Genomic DNA, 15,588 nt, shown 5'->3' on the forward strand with positions numbered 1-15,588 from the left:
CACAGCTGGTGCCAAATTACGCACCACAGCATATGCGAGTACAGTGTAAAACCTTAGGTGTTGTTTAAGAACTTTGTTGGAGAATATGGGAACGGACTTCTCAGACACCCCCTCCCCCATTCCCCTCTCACCCACACCCCTTCTTCACCCATCAATCCCCCCCCCCAACCCCATCCCCTCCACACTGCTGGACTCCTGGTGGACAAAAGGAATCATCACTGGTCTTCACATTCTTCTCCACTTCTGTATCATGTCTGTGCTCCATCAGGTCACACTCGCTGGTTCCTGCTTCATGTGAGGAAGGTTTTCAACTGAAGTATCTTCACTGACAAGTCATTTGCATTTGAATTAATCAGCGGGTTAAATTAAAGTTTGACATTTGATTAAACTGGAGCAGAACCCATTTCTCCTCAGTGTGCCGTGTGACCCTGGTGTTAATTAGGACGGTGATATTTACCCTCGGCGATGAAATCTGTGTGAATAATGAGAGTTACATTATGGATCATGTAATTACTGGAACCCTCCATGAGATTAGAACCAGACAAGAACCTGAACTCACAGACATTTTCCCTGATGAATTAAACGAGGCGGAACTCTGACCTTTTAAAATAAGGTTTTCTTATATATTAACAAAGACGAATCTTAGATCTGCAGATTCAGACCCCAAACTAATCAGATTATGTTTAATTAGTGAAAATTCTGAGAAAACCTGGTGTGTTTCGAGCCTAAATTGAACTTTCTTGTGCCGAGGAGAATTTAAAAAGAACTTCTGTTGAGTGTAACTTGGTTGTTTCACATCTTTGCTCCAGAATCTAATGTGGTTTTGTCCTCTGAGGCTGAAGAACTCCTCTGTCCAACACCATCAGCGTCCCTTTGTCCTCTCTGTGTCCCCATGTGGAGCAGCCTCACCTGTTCTGTAACAACTGTCGCATGCAAACCTACATGTAAAAAAAACACAAAAAAAGCTTGATTTGACTGTGAATGCTCGTGTCTGACTCCGATCACCTTCTCTCTGTTTTAGCAAATGAAAAGAACAAAATCTGCTTTTTTGCCATTTATATTTTATAATAAAAGAGTTTGGAGTACAAGAAAAAACGTTCCTGTTTGATTCTGTTATGAACGGGTTTAAACTACGAGAGTATGCAATACATCTTATTGTCCCCGTCCTCTAATGTTCTTCTATTTGTGATAAGACGAGAGTGACAACTTAGTTGTGAGAAAGTATTTCGTCAAACGGCTGAATCCTGATATTTTGTTGATACATGGATTTCTGAAGCACAAACATCAGGTCAAATTTCCAACATCCACAAAAGAAAAATTAAAATTGAATCTGACTCAGCTCAGTGGCTTCACTTGATTTTGATGAACAACATCTTTCAATCAAGTTTCGTGGAAATCTTTCCGGCAGGTTTTGTGTTATACGGTGAATAAACGCACAAACAAACAAACCTTTGGACAGAGGCCGGCTAGCAGTTCCCCCCTGTTTCCAGTCTTTGTGCTAAGCTAAGCTAACCAGCCAAGTAAAGGACATGAGTGCTAATCTTCTTATCTGACCCTTGACGAAGACTGAAATACATTTCCAAAAATGTCAAACTACTCAATCAAATCTCAAGGTTAATCAAATCATTTTGTGTATCGTGGCGAAAATAAAATAAATCAATGAAGAAAGTGAAAGAAATTCCAGACCCACACAAAATATCATGTAAGTCGTTTCAGTAGTTTTTGAGAAATCCTGCAAACTGAGGTAACGATAGAATGAATCTAAACAAATCCCAGTTAATGAATTCCTCTGAAAGTCGGTTGAGTTTTCTCGCTGCATCGTTTGTGACGATCGGATCAGAAACGATGGAAGTGAAAGTTCAAAGTGAAATTCTCTGACTCAGTCTGAACTGTGGGTGTGATTCCTCGTCCTCTGCTCATTGTGTTTTACACTCGACTCCACATCACGGAGATCACAGCCGGACGAGTGTCATCAAACTCAAAACTCTGTTAATCTGGAAAACTCACAGACGAGAACTGAGAGGAGGAAAAGAGGAAAAGAGCCTCGGACCAACGAGAGCTCGGAGGTTTGTGAATCAGCAAAACGTTCTAGTCACGTGTATTTAATATATTTATTATGGAATAGGGACAGTGTTCATTCATCAACGTATAATTCTCTGAATAAACCAGAGTTCAGCTAAATTAACTTGTCTTTACTTTATATTTGAGAGTATAATTCCACTAATAAAATCCAGACGTTGATTCAGAAGAAGGCAGAGAAAACAAATACTGTATATGAATCATGAAGTTAAATATTAGAGTCTATTAACAGATGATGTTTATTCACAAAATACGTGAAAACACAATACAAATATTTATTTTCGTCAAAATACTATTTTTCAAATGTTTCAAAGCTTTTATTAATATGCAATCAATGACAATAAAAATGCAAAAAAAACTACAAACAAGCAGAAACAGTGAATAAATAAAAAAAACAGTTAATGAGACATAAAAGCTATCTTCTGATTTGTCAGATTCCATCGTTTGTGTTTATACCGTGAACCATTTCTTCTTTCCTGTTTTTCTCATGGCTCGTGTCCTGGTCACACACACACACACACACACACAGACACACACATGTACACACACAGACACACACACGTACACACACATTCTTTCAGAATCCCCCCCACAAACAAAAACAACATCATTTCAATACCTACAGTAATAAGATTATCTTCCCACTCATTTCTACATCCTGCTCAACCTATACAGTCGTTCTGTTTTTATTATTTATTTATAAAAAAAGCACAATTCTTCTTCTGCATTCATAAAATAAAAGACAATAAACAGCTTTATCGCTCTAACCTCAGTAAATTGATGTTTCTTAATAAAATCTCAATTCAAAGACAGAATTTCTCTCTCAAAAGTTTGATTTTTATTTACGTAACATGTTACTACACGAGTTATAGAACGGACACACCTCAAACACTGTGGACTTCACAGGATCCTCTGCTGGATAAGAGCTTTAAGTCCTGAATGAAAACACACATGAAGGAAATCTTTTCTCTCCCACAGAATTAAATCCACTGTACGTTTCCTGTCAGCTACACACAGGCGGATATATTTACACACAATGAACAAAAGGAAACGAAGGATGAAAACACACGCATGAGGTTTATGAATGTACGATTTCTGACCATTCATTTTCTCTTCTGGAATCTCCTTCTCTACGTTTAAGAGTCGACTTAAAACATGCCTTTGGGATACAGATTATGGGTTTGAGCCGTTTCGGGTTGGACCAGCTCTAGATTGTCAGGGGGGACACGTGGAGCTTCTCCTCCTCCTCCTCCTCCTCCTCCTCCTCCTCCTCCTCCTCCTCCTCCTCCTCCTCCTCCTCCTCCTCCTCCTCCTCCTCTTCCTCTTCATCACTCTAACATCTCATCAATGCATGTGACTGACTCGACTTCTTCCCAGGAGACCTCGTGCTCAGTCGTTGGATATATATGTACAATATACCTCCTCATTTATACTTATACTCAAAGTTGAATCCCCCGAATTGAGACTGTGAATATGACTTCTGCACAAATAGAATTTGCCTGATGGATTGATAGATGTTGTGTGGATTCATTTCCTGGAGGATTGTGATGAACCTCGGTCTCCGTCTGGTTTCCTCAGCACCGCAGCAGCAGGGACCTGCAGCGAGGAACAAAGGACGAAGAAGATGAGATCATTGTCATCGTCCCACGACGCAATAATCACCAGTGACTCTCCCAGGCCTCATGTCCCTGCTCGGAGGAGGAATGTTGTTGTTGCTGTTGTTGTTGTTGTTGTTGACTCAGCATGAACACACTGATGCCGTCTCCTCTCCCGAGTGGACGAGGGGAATCCTTCCCTCTCTGCTCACTTTACGTAAGCGGCCTGGTTGAGTGATGATTTCACACGTCCACTCAAATATTACAATTCATCAGAACATCTATAAACAGGCTCTGACACATTTGCACTGTTTCAGTTGTTGGAGACGTCAAGTCTCCAAGATGTTCACTGAGAGATTTGAGCTTTTTAAAATCTTGTGAAGCAATTTATTCTTCCACAGCTGATACAAAGGGATCCTTTAAACTCGGGTTGGTAATCCTGGAAAAACAAATCCCCTCCCCTTCTGTCCAAGCTCCGCCCCCAAAAATCATGAACATGCACTGACAACTGAAGAAGAAGTCAGCGGTGAACGAATGAAGATTTGGATCTTTCTTCACTCTTTGTAACATCAAGAGATCTGCAATAGTTCTGTTGTTTTATTACAGAACAATACAAAAAAAATCATATTTATGGAAGTGATGTTTATGAGTTTGTGTAAATTAGTGATGATCCAAATGAAAAAGTGGATCTAGTGAATTTAAATGTGGTTTTCATGAGGAGACTGAACTCTCTCTGTCCCCTTAAGGCATGAAGGTCTCAGTATCTGCAGCCAAAGTCAGGTTCTGATTCTTCTCTCACGTCTTCAGAATCCTCTTCATCTCCCACACCTGGAAACAAACACACACACACACACACACACACACACACACACACACACACACACACACACACACACACACACACACACACACACACACACACACACACACACACACACACACACACACACACACACACACACACACACACAGTAAACAGCTCTATTTGAACCTGTGTAAATGGAGCCTAAAGGAAATTGTGTCTAATCCTCGAGGGCTTTGTTTCCCTGTGTGAGATGTTGACTGAGTGAAATTTATTATTTATCAAACATGTGCAGTTTGTGAGCAGAACACGACGTTTAAACAAACTGATTCTTTAAGAGGATCTGGATCCTTCCTCCATACGAAGAACAGATGTTCCGTCCAAACTATCACATCTGTAACATGTATATTTTCTTCTCCTCCCTCAAACGATCCCTCTCTCATCTCGAGCTAAGTACCAGAGCAGAAGTCCATGTTCTGTAACATGTCCGTCAGGTTGTCGGTGTCGATGGAGAAGTGGCTCATGCTCTCGAAGCCGAGCTCCGGACGCTCCAGGGTCGAAGCCCTCGCCGTCACCGCCATTCTGTCGACACACACACATCCTTTTATTTGATCACATTTATTTTCCAGGGACCAAAAGCATTGATGTCATAGTGTTTACGTCTGATTTGATCTATTTCAATGAAACTGCAGAGAAGAAATAAAACAGACTCTTGTGAATCAGTGAATTTGACAGATAAACATTGAACCGGGCGAACGTCCGTGTCTCAAGTTATCGATTTGTCGACGTATCGATGAACCAAACACACACTGATCTCAGTCCAGCTCCCGTGAGGCCGAGCGCTGACGCCTGCAGGGTTTGAATTTTCGATCTCTTGGCAGCAGGAGGATCATCGTCTACATAATATATAAGAAATGACTAAACGTCCGACACACATGTTCAGACACACGGACACACGGACACACACGCACACACACACACACACACACACACACTGTCTAATAGTAAATGAAAGGACCAAAGGTGTTTTCCCATCTGTCCTTGTTTCATGTATTTGAATCACAATGTTCTGGACCCTGTTAAAGAAATACATTTGTGTTGGATTTGACAAACTATGTGACCAGTGTTGTAGTGTGTGTGTGTGTCTGTGTGGAGAGTTGTGTATCTGCATCTCAATCCGTGTGTGTGTCCTCAGGTTTGTAAATGTGTGATGACATTGCAGAGTAGAAGGTCACATGAGGAACATGTGACCTGTGAAGGATGAAAACTGAAGTAAAAACATTGTTAAATGGATCAATTCCTCAGTTTAATTATCATTTCAAAGAAGTCAAATTACATATTTTCAGTGAAATGTATCTAATTAAGTCTGATGTTTGACTTGATACTTTATTGCCCCATGAACCCAGTTAATTGGAATTTGTCTTGGTGATAGACAAGAAGAAAATACTGAAATCTGAGCCTGATAATAAATCCTTAAATAGATAATATAGCCTCTTTGTATTAAATGTGTAGATCAGAAACCGGCACCTGTAGGAGACAGACGACCCTGGGACGAGTTAGAACCGATGATTTAATTAAAGGTTTCATGCAGAATCAGGACAAGGTGGACTTACTTCTCCAGGAGGACGGTGGCGCTCTGTGAAGGAGACAGAACAGAGGAAAAGGATGAAATGAATCACATTGTTCTTCAGATCCTTGGATCCACGAACATGTGTCAGCGTGTGAAATAGAAGCTTTAAGAAACGCTTCCAGGACGGCGTGCTGGCGTTTACCGGCTGTCTCACCAGCGCCTCCATCTCCTCCAGCAGCTGCTCTGACGGAGCGTGAGGCCGAATATAAAACAGCGACACCTGAGACTCAGAACAAACAGAGTTTCCTCCGAGGAGACGCTGACGCAGACGAGACGTGAAGATTCTGGATTTAATAACGACAACAAGGACGGAGCGAACTGTGTGAAGTCGACTCCTCAGTCAACGTGTCACCTTCTCCTGCTTTTTAATCTATTCTCAAATTGTGTCTCGACTGTTCGAACAACGATTAACTGAAGCTCTTTGTATTCAGGGAGGCAGAAGAAGTTGTTATGATTATTATCATTATGGTTAATGCCTTTTTTGAGACAAGTTGTAAAATCTTTATTTCAATTCATGCCAATGGAAGTAGTTTAATAAATGAATCCTTAATTAAATAGATCATGAAATCTTGTCCATTGTCTTTTGACTGAGCAGAAATCACTGCAGTTATTTGAGCAAATAAATGAGACATGTATAAAAATTTGAAATGTTTTCGATTTGCGTACAATTTAAATTTATGGGGGTGGAGCCTGATAACATGATAATGATGAGCATCAGTCTCAGACCATAACAACAACAGCACATGTTGTTGTTTTATGTCCGATTGTTGTTTTATGTCCAATGCACCAACCACACCAAGTAAAATCCAAATGTGTGTAAATATAATTGGCAATTAAAAGAATTCTGACTCTGATTCTGATCTGGTGTGAGGCTCCGCCCACCTGTATGAACAGAGGCATGTGCGGCTCGTCCATGGACTGAATCCCCGACTCCACCAGCGTCACCGCGGCCTCCTGGTGGTCGCCGTGCCGACGGATGAGGCCTCGCAGGTGCTTCAGCTTCTCGTCCTGTTCTCTGGAGATGCGACCGACCAGCTCCTGCTTCCGCTCCTCCAGGACGCACACCAGGCCGGCGAAGTGGGCGGCGAGCTGCTCTCTCTGCCGCCGGCCGCCATCCTGGAAGCGGGAATTAATTCAGTATATATGACGTCCTGTTAAAGATCCGCCCCCTGATCCAGATCCTCACCGAAATGTTCTGAGCTCCTCCCTAATTTAGTGTAATTCTGCTAAACAGATGAAAAGGTCAAAGGTCAGTTTGATCATTTGTTTGCCTTGTGAACGTGTTATTTTAACCACGCCTCAAGAGAATCCGTTCAAATTTGGCACAAACGTTCACTTGTTCTCACAGATGAACTGATTTGATTTCAGTGTTCAAAGGTCAAAGGTCAAGGGTGTCTCACAAATGTTTTTTGTCTCTTGAACATGATTTCTCAAGGTTGCCTTTAGAGAACCTCTTCACGTTTTGACCAGTTGTCACTTGGACTCAAAGATGAAATGATAAGATTTCAGTGGTCAAAGGTCAAAGGTCACAGTGAAGAAGAGAGAATACAGAGTGAAACCGCGCTGGTTGGTGGCGGCGTGCAACCACAAGGTCGAATTCCAAGTAGGTTTAATCAGATATGATGAGCTTTTGTTCTTGAGTAAGATCATAAGATGTGGTTGAAAGCTCTGGAAAAGCCAATTGACATTTACCTTTAATATTCAATGTCCAAATATTATATTTAAAAATAAATTGAGTGTGTGTGTGTGTGTGTGTGTTTAACCTCCACAGTGCGACATATTTCCTCCAGCTGAGAGATGGCCGCCTGGATGTTGTCGTTGCTGGCGACCAGGATGGCGATGGCGTCGCTGAGCTCCGTCTGCAAACAGAACCAAAAGTTTCTCCCTGAACAAACTCCTGAATCTCTGATCGACTCTCGACCCGTCGACACGAGCGTCTGTCTGCGGATCCACATGTTGGTGAAAAGTTAAAGAGGAAATGCACTGTGGGAACTTTCTAATGAGGACGTCTGTCTCCAGCTGAAGCAGCATGAGTCACCGACCTGCATCGGTTTAAAGCTTCACACCAACTCGTCTTCATCACTTCACGCTGTCATAGATGTTTCAGCTGCTGATTCACAGTATTAACGTGTCATCAGCGAAACAAACTCTCTGTTCTTATGGATTTGAGCCAAAAATCAAACCACACACATTGTTTTATGAAATGAACTGTTTCATTGAGATGATCAACAGCTTTCCTCGGCCTCATCTGAATTTCAGATGAGTGATTCAGAGACGGAGACGCCGGCGCTGAAATGTCAACGACACCGGACGCTGCATAACAACACTGCTGCACTTTGTCTTTGTGTGACTTTGTGTGACTTTGTGAGTCGATGAGCTGATCAAGTCTTTGCTGATATGAAAACTTTTATTTCACAGATTTATGTTTACATTTGATCTAAAAACAATATTTCTTTTCTGAATTGAAACTATATGTATTTGTTGGTGTTTAAGGATGAAACAGTTTCATGGTGACCGATGAAAGACGGTGAGTTGAATCTTTAATCTTTATTAATCGTGATTACCGCGGTGATTTGGTTCCATGAGGTGTTCCAGCTCTGATCTTAGCTGGTTCACATCTGCTGTCACTAAATTGCTTGTTTAAAGAACTGATATCTCATCGTGACTCTCAGACTTCATCAAACCCTGATTACATTTATTTATCATAAGGGTTCGAAAAACAACATCTAAGGGATCATTGTAAAAAAAAATATATATATATATATATATATTAGGGCTGGGCAACGATTAAAAGTTTTAATCGCGATTAATCGCATGATTTCCCTGATTAATCACGATTAATCGCATTTGTATACGCAAAATCCAATAATGAATTAAAAAGTAGTGTATAGCGCAATTTTATTTTCAATGTTCTGCCATATGAACGAAAGTGCCAAAACATTTGTTGTGCAAACACTTTTAACATCAGCATTTAATACAGTAGCAGTTAAATAAAATATTCAGTGTAAATCTTAAAACTTAACAATGTTATCAAAGCAAATACAAAGTTAAAGCTCAATGCCACTGCCAGGGCATTAATGTTATCCTCTTCGTTATAAAAAATGTATTATTATTATTTTCTTTTTTCCGGTTCCACAGCAGTCAGCAACAGACTTTCACAGAATAAAAGCCTGACTTTCACAATAAAACTATAAATAATCAAACCTGAGTTAATGCGAGATAAAATAATTGTCTGAGTTAAATAAGTAATGAGTTAACTCAAAATTAACGCGTTAACTTGCCCAGCCCTAATATATATATGTTGTTTTTTTCTGAATTTGTTACCGTTTTATATCGGTCAGGCTGTAGTTTTTACACAAATATGACAATAGGTTGGATTTCTCACGAAAACGATGTTTGGTGTCACTGTAGCTGACCTTTAAATGGCTGCATGACCAGATGTGTCCTGATTTCAGTTCAGATTCAGTATCTATTTGCAAACTATCCGAGCAGGAGAGGAAACAGAAATAGACGAATAGAAGTCTTAAAAAAAGAAGGAGGTTTGGTTCCTAAAGGCCATCGTCCGTTATGAGAAGTCACCACCTACACGCTCACGCTCGCCTGGAGTTTGGACGGTTGTATATATTCTGTGATCGTCCTTTGACCTTTAAACAAGCTCCCGCTTCAGTCGTGAGCGTGTGCGACTCCTCGGGAAGCTGCCAGCTCACCTCCGGGTTTCCCCCGGTGTGTTTGTCTGACAGTGACCTGAGGTGAGGTGGTGTCGTGTGAGGTGAACCAGAGGAAACTGAGGGAACTGTGTGAGGTCATAGGTCACAAGATGCTCAGTATGAGGTCATTACGGGTCAAATCATCACCATTCGGATTTGGTCACATGAGAAACCTGGAATTTAAATCATTTCTCCTTCGATATCATGCACAGAGATTAGAATACCGACCTCAATATAATAAACAGTATCATGAGTGAGAGTGTTCGGTGTTGGATCGGCTGCTGAATCACCTTCTGCCTCACGTAGACGCTGCCGAGCGGAGCCACCTCGCAGTCTTTGTGTCGCCCGAACACTTTGCACATGGAGCAGGTCGGCGTCTGACACGACAGACAGTAGATGTTGATCTTCTCCTCTTCGTGGTCGTCACACATCAGCTGCTGCTGCTGCTCGGGCTTCATGTTTACAAGCCTGGAGGAAAAAACACTCTAAAAGGTGAATTTACAGGATTTGTTATTAAACCTCCTCTGGACACGGAGCTGATGCAGGTTTTTTGAGTTTCTCTCTTTTTTCAGGAGTGTGATCTTTCAGTTTAAGAGCAGGACTCATCGACTTCACCTTCAGATTCTGTAACTGGCTCCTGCTTGTGCCAAACTGTGGCTTTAAACAATATCACAACATTTTGTTGCTTGGACATATTTTCTATAGCATAGTAAAGTATAGTATAGTCTATGATAGCTTTACACAGCATGTCAGAGTGTTAGTATAGTATAGCACATTAGTACAGTATGGTGCAGTATAGTATAGTATATATACTATAGTATATTATAGTTTAGTATAGCTTTGCAGAGCAACATATAGCATACCACAGCATAAGAGAGTATAGTTTTGTATAGTATTGTATATCATAGCGTTCCATAGTATATTAAATTAAAGCATAGCACATCATAATAAAGTATAGTGTATTATAGCAAAGTAGTAGACACAGTGTATAGTATAGTACAGCATAGTGTACTGTAGTATAGTATAGTGTATTATAGCAAAGTAGTAGACACAGTGTATAGTATAGTACAGCATAGTGTACTGTAGTATAGTATAGTGTAGTATAGTATATTATAGCAAAGTAGTAGACACAGTGTATAGTATAGTGTAGTATAGTATATTATAGCAAAGTAGTAGACACAGTGTATAGTATAGTACAGCATAGTGTACTGTAGTATAGTATAGTGTAGTATAGTATATTATAGCAAAGTAGTAGACACAGTGTATAGTATAGTACAGCATAGTGTGCTGTAGTACAGCATAGTGTACTGTAGTATAGTATAGTGTAGTATAGTGTATTATAGCAAAGTAGTAGACACAGTGTATAGTATAGTACAGCATAGTGTACTGTAGTATAGTATAGTGTAGTATAGTATATTATAGCAAAGTAGTAGACACAGTGTATAGTATAGTACAGCATAGTGTACTGTAGTATAGTATAGTGTAGTATAGTGTATTATAGCAAAGTAGTAGACACAGTGTATAGTATAGTACAGCATAGTGTACTGTAGTATAGTATAGTGTAGTATAGTGTATTATAGCAAAGTAGTAGACACAGTGTATAGTATAGTTTAGCATAGTATAGTATAGTGTAGTATATCTCAGAATGTGTTTTTGTGTGATTCTACCCCACTCTTCCTCTCAGATGTGTCGCTGTGAACATGGAACATACATGATTGATCCTTTCACTGCCAAACATGTAATTATCTTATGATCAGAAATAACCTGCTCCTGAACACCGGCCTGTCAGAGCTGTCTCTGAAGACACGCTGGCACACGCACACGTATGTGCTCGGAAACCGGCTTCGGCGTGTGAAGCCTCCTGAAAAGCAAACGGCTGCTCGGTGGAATCCAGAGTTTATGCAACATCACAGTCCTTTGTCCTCTGACGTGCATGTCCCCGACACAAACCATGATTAAGTCATGAGAAATGTTTCCACCCGTGAAAAAATTATGAGAAACTACAAGTTACAGAACATTTGTGAACGTCGCTGTGAACAATCGCGTCTATTTTAGCCCCCGCAGATAATGAGGAGACCCCTGCCCTTCTGTCTCTAATGGATGCCAACATCTCTCTCTCTCTTTCTCTCTCTCTCTCTCTCTCTCTCTCTCTCTCTCTCTCTCTCTCTCTCTCTCTCTCTCTCTCTCTCTCTCTCTCTCTCTACCAGTGACTCATTTAGCTTCTATTTTGGTGTGAAAGTGACAGATTTACACCCGTGACGACTTAATTATCAGAGTAGAGTTGTAGTGAGTGTGCACACTGATGAAACAGAGGTAGATGCACTGAAGAGGTTTCTTTACGTGGAACATTTAGTTTTTATATTATTTATGCAAACTCATCTGAAGCTTCTATTCTCTTCTCTCATTTAAAACCAGTCGCTACATCTCACATTCATACACCTGCACTCTGCAATGTGTGTTTTAATGGAATATGCTGCAATATGATTCCTGTAATTGTTCTAATTAAGTCATTGTTGTGTTGACTTTATTTATTAATACTTTATCGTGTTGTGTTTATTTGCTGATTGTGAATTTCACCTGTTCTCAGGTGACGTCTTAAATCTCAATGACACTGAATGATAAGATAAAGATTTAATCAAAATAAAATACATGTTCAACGTGTATCAACAAAGATATGACCTCAATCAGACAAATTATATATAATAAAGTAAAAAATATATACAATAAATCAATTATTCAGGTGAATCTAAATCTCTGCAGAAGAATAAAAGGTCAGATACAACATTACAGCTCTGAGTGTATCATCTGAATTCAATTTAATTAAATGTAATTATCCTTTCAAGCTGATTTCCACCAACACACAATCATTACTTACTGAGAGACACTGGCTACTGTTGGTTGAATTGTCTGCTGTGAAAAAGTGACAAGTGAGTAAAGTATGTTTGTTTCCCTGCAGACGAAGAACTTTAGTTATAGAGGCAGTAATAACGCACTGCCCCCTGGTGGTTATCACTCAATATTACAGTTAAAATCCAGTGCTATTAAGACTTCAAAACCTGCTGCCTAACAAAAACCTTATCCCTAAATGACTAATTCAAACCTTTCTTTAAACTAACCACAGTTCCCATCTGACCTCAACCAGGATTGAGTGTTGGTCCCCATGAGGTCTACTGGTCCCAAAGAGGTGATGAAAACGAGTGCACACACACCTGGAGGACTCCTGCTGCCTGTAGATGTCGATGATGTTCTCCACCAGCAGGTTCCTCTGCAGGCCGAACACGCCGTGCCGGTCCAGCGCCACCTCGTGGCGACATGAGGGACAGCGGAAGCGGCCGCCGCTGGCCGCGATGCTGGAGGAGCCGCGGCTCTGCCACAGAGGGTTAGCTGACTGGGAACAGAGGAAACGTATGAAGAAGACCGAGCTGCGGCCTCGACCTCGACCACAGGGGGTCACTCTCTCAGACGAGAAGTTTGAGGTGGGGTGCACCTTTAAATTTGTATTAAAAACCTGAATATAATAATCGCTTAGAATCTGCTGAGGCTCACGTGGAAGATGTCGTTGGCGCACTTGCGGCAGAGGTTGTGCTGGCAGGGCAGGATGACCACGGGCTTGGAGAACATCTCCAGGCACACGGGGCAGATCAGCTGCTTCTCCAGGTTCTCCATGGTGGCTCCTCCTCCGGCACCGGGCCCGGAGCGGCCTGCTGAGGGGGGCCTGAAGCCGGGGGCAAAGGTCATCGCCTCCGGGGGGGCAGAGAGCGACGGATCGGAGGAGACAGGAGAGGATAACGAGTGGAAGCTTCCAGAAACACAAGGTGGAGGAGATTCCAGCTCGGTCTTCTCGGGTTCAGGCCTCACGCAGCTCGGTGCTCATCCGTCTTCACTTCTCCTGCGATCTGCTCCGTAAAAAGTTGATTAAACTTTGCTTCAAGTCGTATTTTCTCTGTGTTTTTTGCAGCAGCTCCGTCTCTTTCCCCAGCTGTCCCCCCCCTTTACCCCTCTGCCAACCCTGATGTGAAGACCCTCCCATGCCCCCTGTCTCCGGCCCACAGCAGCCAGCGCTCTGTTGACTGTTGGTATTTTTAGCTGCTGGGTTTGTTCAGGCTTGGGTTACTGTCTAAACTGCGTTCCACAGCCGCCGGGCACAGGGTGGGGGGGGCAGAGGATCAGGACAGTGGTCAGAGAGCAGGGATCAGATTATCATGTTTTCTGAAACATCCGAGTGGATCCTGCTGAGGGAACACAACCTCTGACGGCCATGAACCCCTCCACATGAACAGGCTGATCCCAGTTCTCAGGAAGTTCCTCCACAACACAAACCTGACATATCACACGTCAGCTTTGTGCTGCGTTCAGGGTCTTTCATCGGCTCCGTGTCAAATATAGAATAAGGTTCTCGTATTTAAAGCGTTTAATATTCCAGATCTCCGGGATCCTCGGACCAGCTGCTCCTGAGACTTTACCACATTTAATCAAGTCAAGTCTATTTATAAAACACATTTAAAAACAACTGATCAAAGTGTTGCACAATAAATTAATTAAATCTGATTTTTTAATTATTAACTGCATTTTGATTCATTTTAAGGAAGTCCCGATGTGAAATACAAGTAAATAATAAAATAATATAGACTAGCATTAAACCAAAATTAAATAAATGCTATGATGTTGATAAAAACAACTTAAGGACGTTTACCAATTACAATTAAATGTTCTCCTTCTGTTAAAACATTATAGGTTAAGATGAAGACTCACAAGTTTTACCAGAGTGTCCTTAATTGTTTTAAATTCACTTCTTAGCTATTTCTTTTATTTTACTTTATTTTATTCATCCTGTTTTATTCTTGTATTTCTCTCTTTGTGTTTTTTTTTTATTGTACATCCCTTTGTTCACCTCTGGTTCTTTATAAATAATAAATAAATAATGTCTCCTTTATTTATCTTTCTTCATGACTCATCATGTTGACACGACAGAGCTGAACCAACAAGTGTTGCTCAACCTGTTGTAGAGATAGAAGCCCTTTAATCTGCAGCTGTTGTGGTTTGTTATTTGTTGTTGTGTTATTTTCTATTTGCCAATGAGTCTTCAACTTTCAGGACCACGTGGTCACTGTGTTTAAACTTTTAGGAACACGTGGTCACTGAACTTTAGGAACACGTGGTCACTGTATTAAATATGAATCTGACCATGTGCATGTTCCACTTCCCACACTGTCAAAATAAAACTATAAAACTCTTTAGAACAAACTCCAGATGTTGAGAAGTTGCTGATGCACGTGCCCCCCCTTTCACCCGCCAGCGGAGTGACGTCGTCGTGACGCAATGTGCAGTGAATTGCACGATTGTACCGGAAATGAAAGACTCTAACTTCAAAATAAAATGCGATTTTTGTCATTGATTTCTGAAAATAAGTTGCTAAACTGGACTAACCTGTGAAAGTTGTGGTCATGTTTGTATTGTGGCGTTTTCAAACTCTTATCAACACAACACAAAGGGCTTCACATTGCAAATGTATTGTTCGAATGTGTGCGTCTTCACATATTCACACACATTCATACACAGCATGTTTTTAGGAATGTTGACTGGAGGTGCCAGAGATCTTCTGTATACATTCTCTGTATGGAAACACTTTATGGTCTTCTTTTATCTTTCTTTGCTGGTTTTGTTGTAACCTTTTCATCTCGAAGGTTATTACATGTTTCTTTGGGGTCATTTTGTCCTCTTGTCTATTTTTTGTTGTCCTGCTTCTCTCGTTTCATCCTTCTGTGTCTCTTTGTG

The 15,588-nt window shown here is 41.1% G+C and overlaps 1 protein-coding gene across 1 annotated transcript; it reads right to left on the bottom strand.

The window, feature by feature from the left end:
* Window positions 1–3,404: 3,404 nt before the first annotated feature.
* On the bottom strand, window positions 3,405–13,728 carry trim54 (tripartite motif containing 54). The gene is made up of 8 exons (XM_061091813.1): window positions 13,360–13,728; window positions 13,023–13,201; window positions 10,104–10,281; window positions 7,870–7,965; window positions 6,989–7,222; window positions 6,090–6,112; window positions 4,934–5,058; window positions 3,405–4,502 (listed from the first exon to the last, which is right to left on the bottom strand). The coding sequence occupies exons 1-8, from the start codon at window positions 13,549–13,551 to the stop codon at window positions 4,432–4,434; spliced, it is 1,098 nt and encodes a 365-aa protein (XP_060947796.1). The 5' UTR covers window positions 13,552–13,728; the 3' UTR covers window positions 3,405–4,431.
* Window positions 13,729–15,588: the final 1,860 nt, after the last annotated feature.

The sequence above is a fragment of the Limanda limanda genome, chromosome 18, assembly GCF_963576545.1.
Source record: "Limanda limanda chromosome 18, fLimLim1.1, whole genome shotgun sequence".
NCBI classification, from domain to species: Eukaryota; Metazoa; Chordata; class Actinopteri; order Pleuronectiformes; family Pleuronectidae; genus Limanda; species Limanda limanda.

What these genes read in the sequence shown, in the direction of transcription:
- trim54 (XM_061091813.1), bottom strand. Translation starts at nt 13,551, where the DNA reads ATGACCTTTGCCCCCGGCTTCAGGCCCCCCTCAGCAGGCCGCTCCGGG. An exon ending in AAATATGTCGCACTGTGGAG is followed by an intron (nt 7,223 to 7,869) that starts GTTAAACACACA and finishes TCCCGCTTCCAG; the next exon opens with GATGGCGGCCGGCGGCAGAG. An exon ending in ACATGCCTCTGTTCATACAG is followed by an intron (nt 6,113 to 6,988) that starts GTGGGCGGAGCC and finishes TCTCCTTCACAG; the next exon opens with AGCGCCACCGTCCTCCTGGA.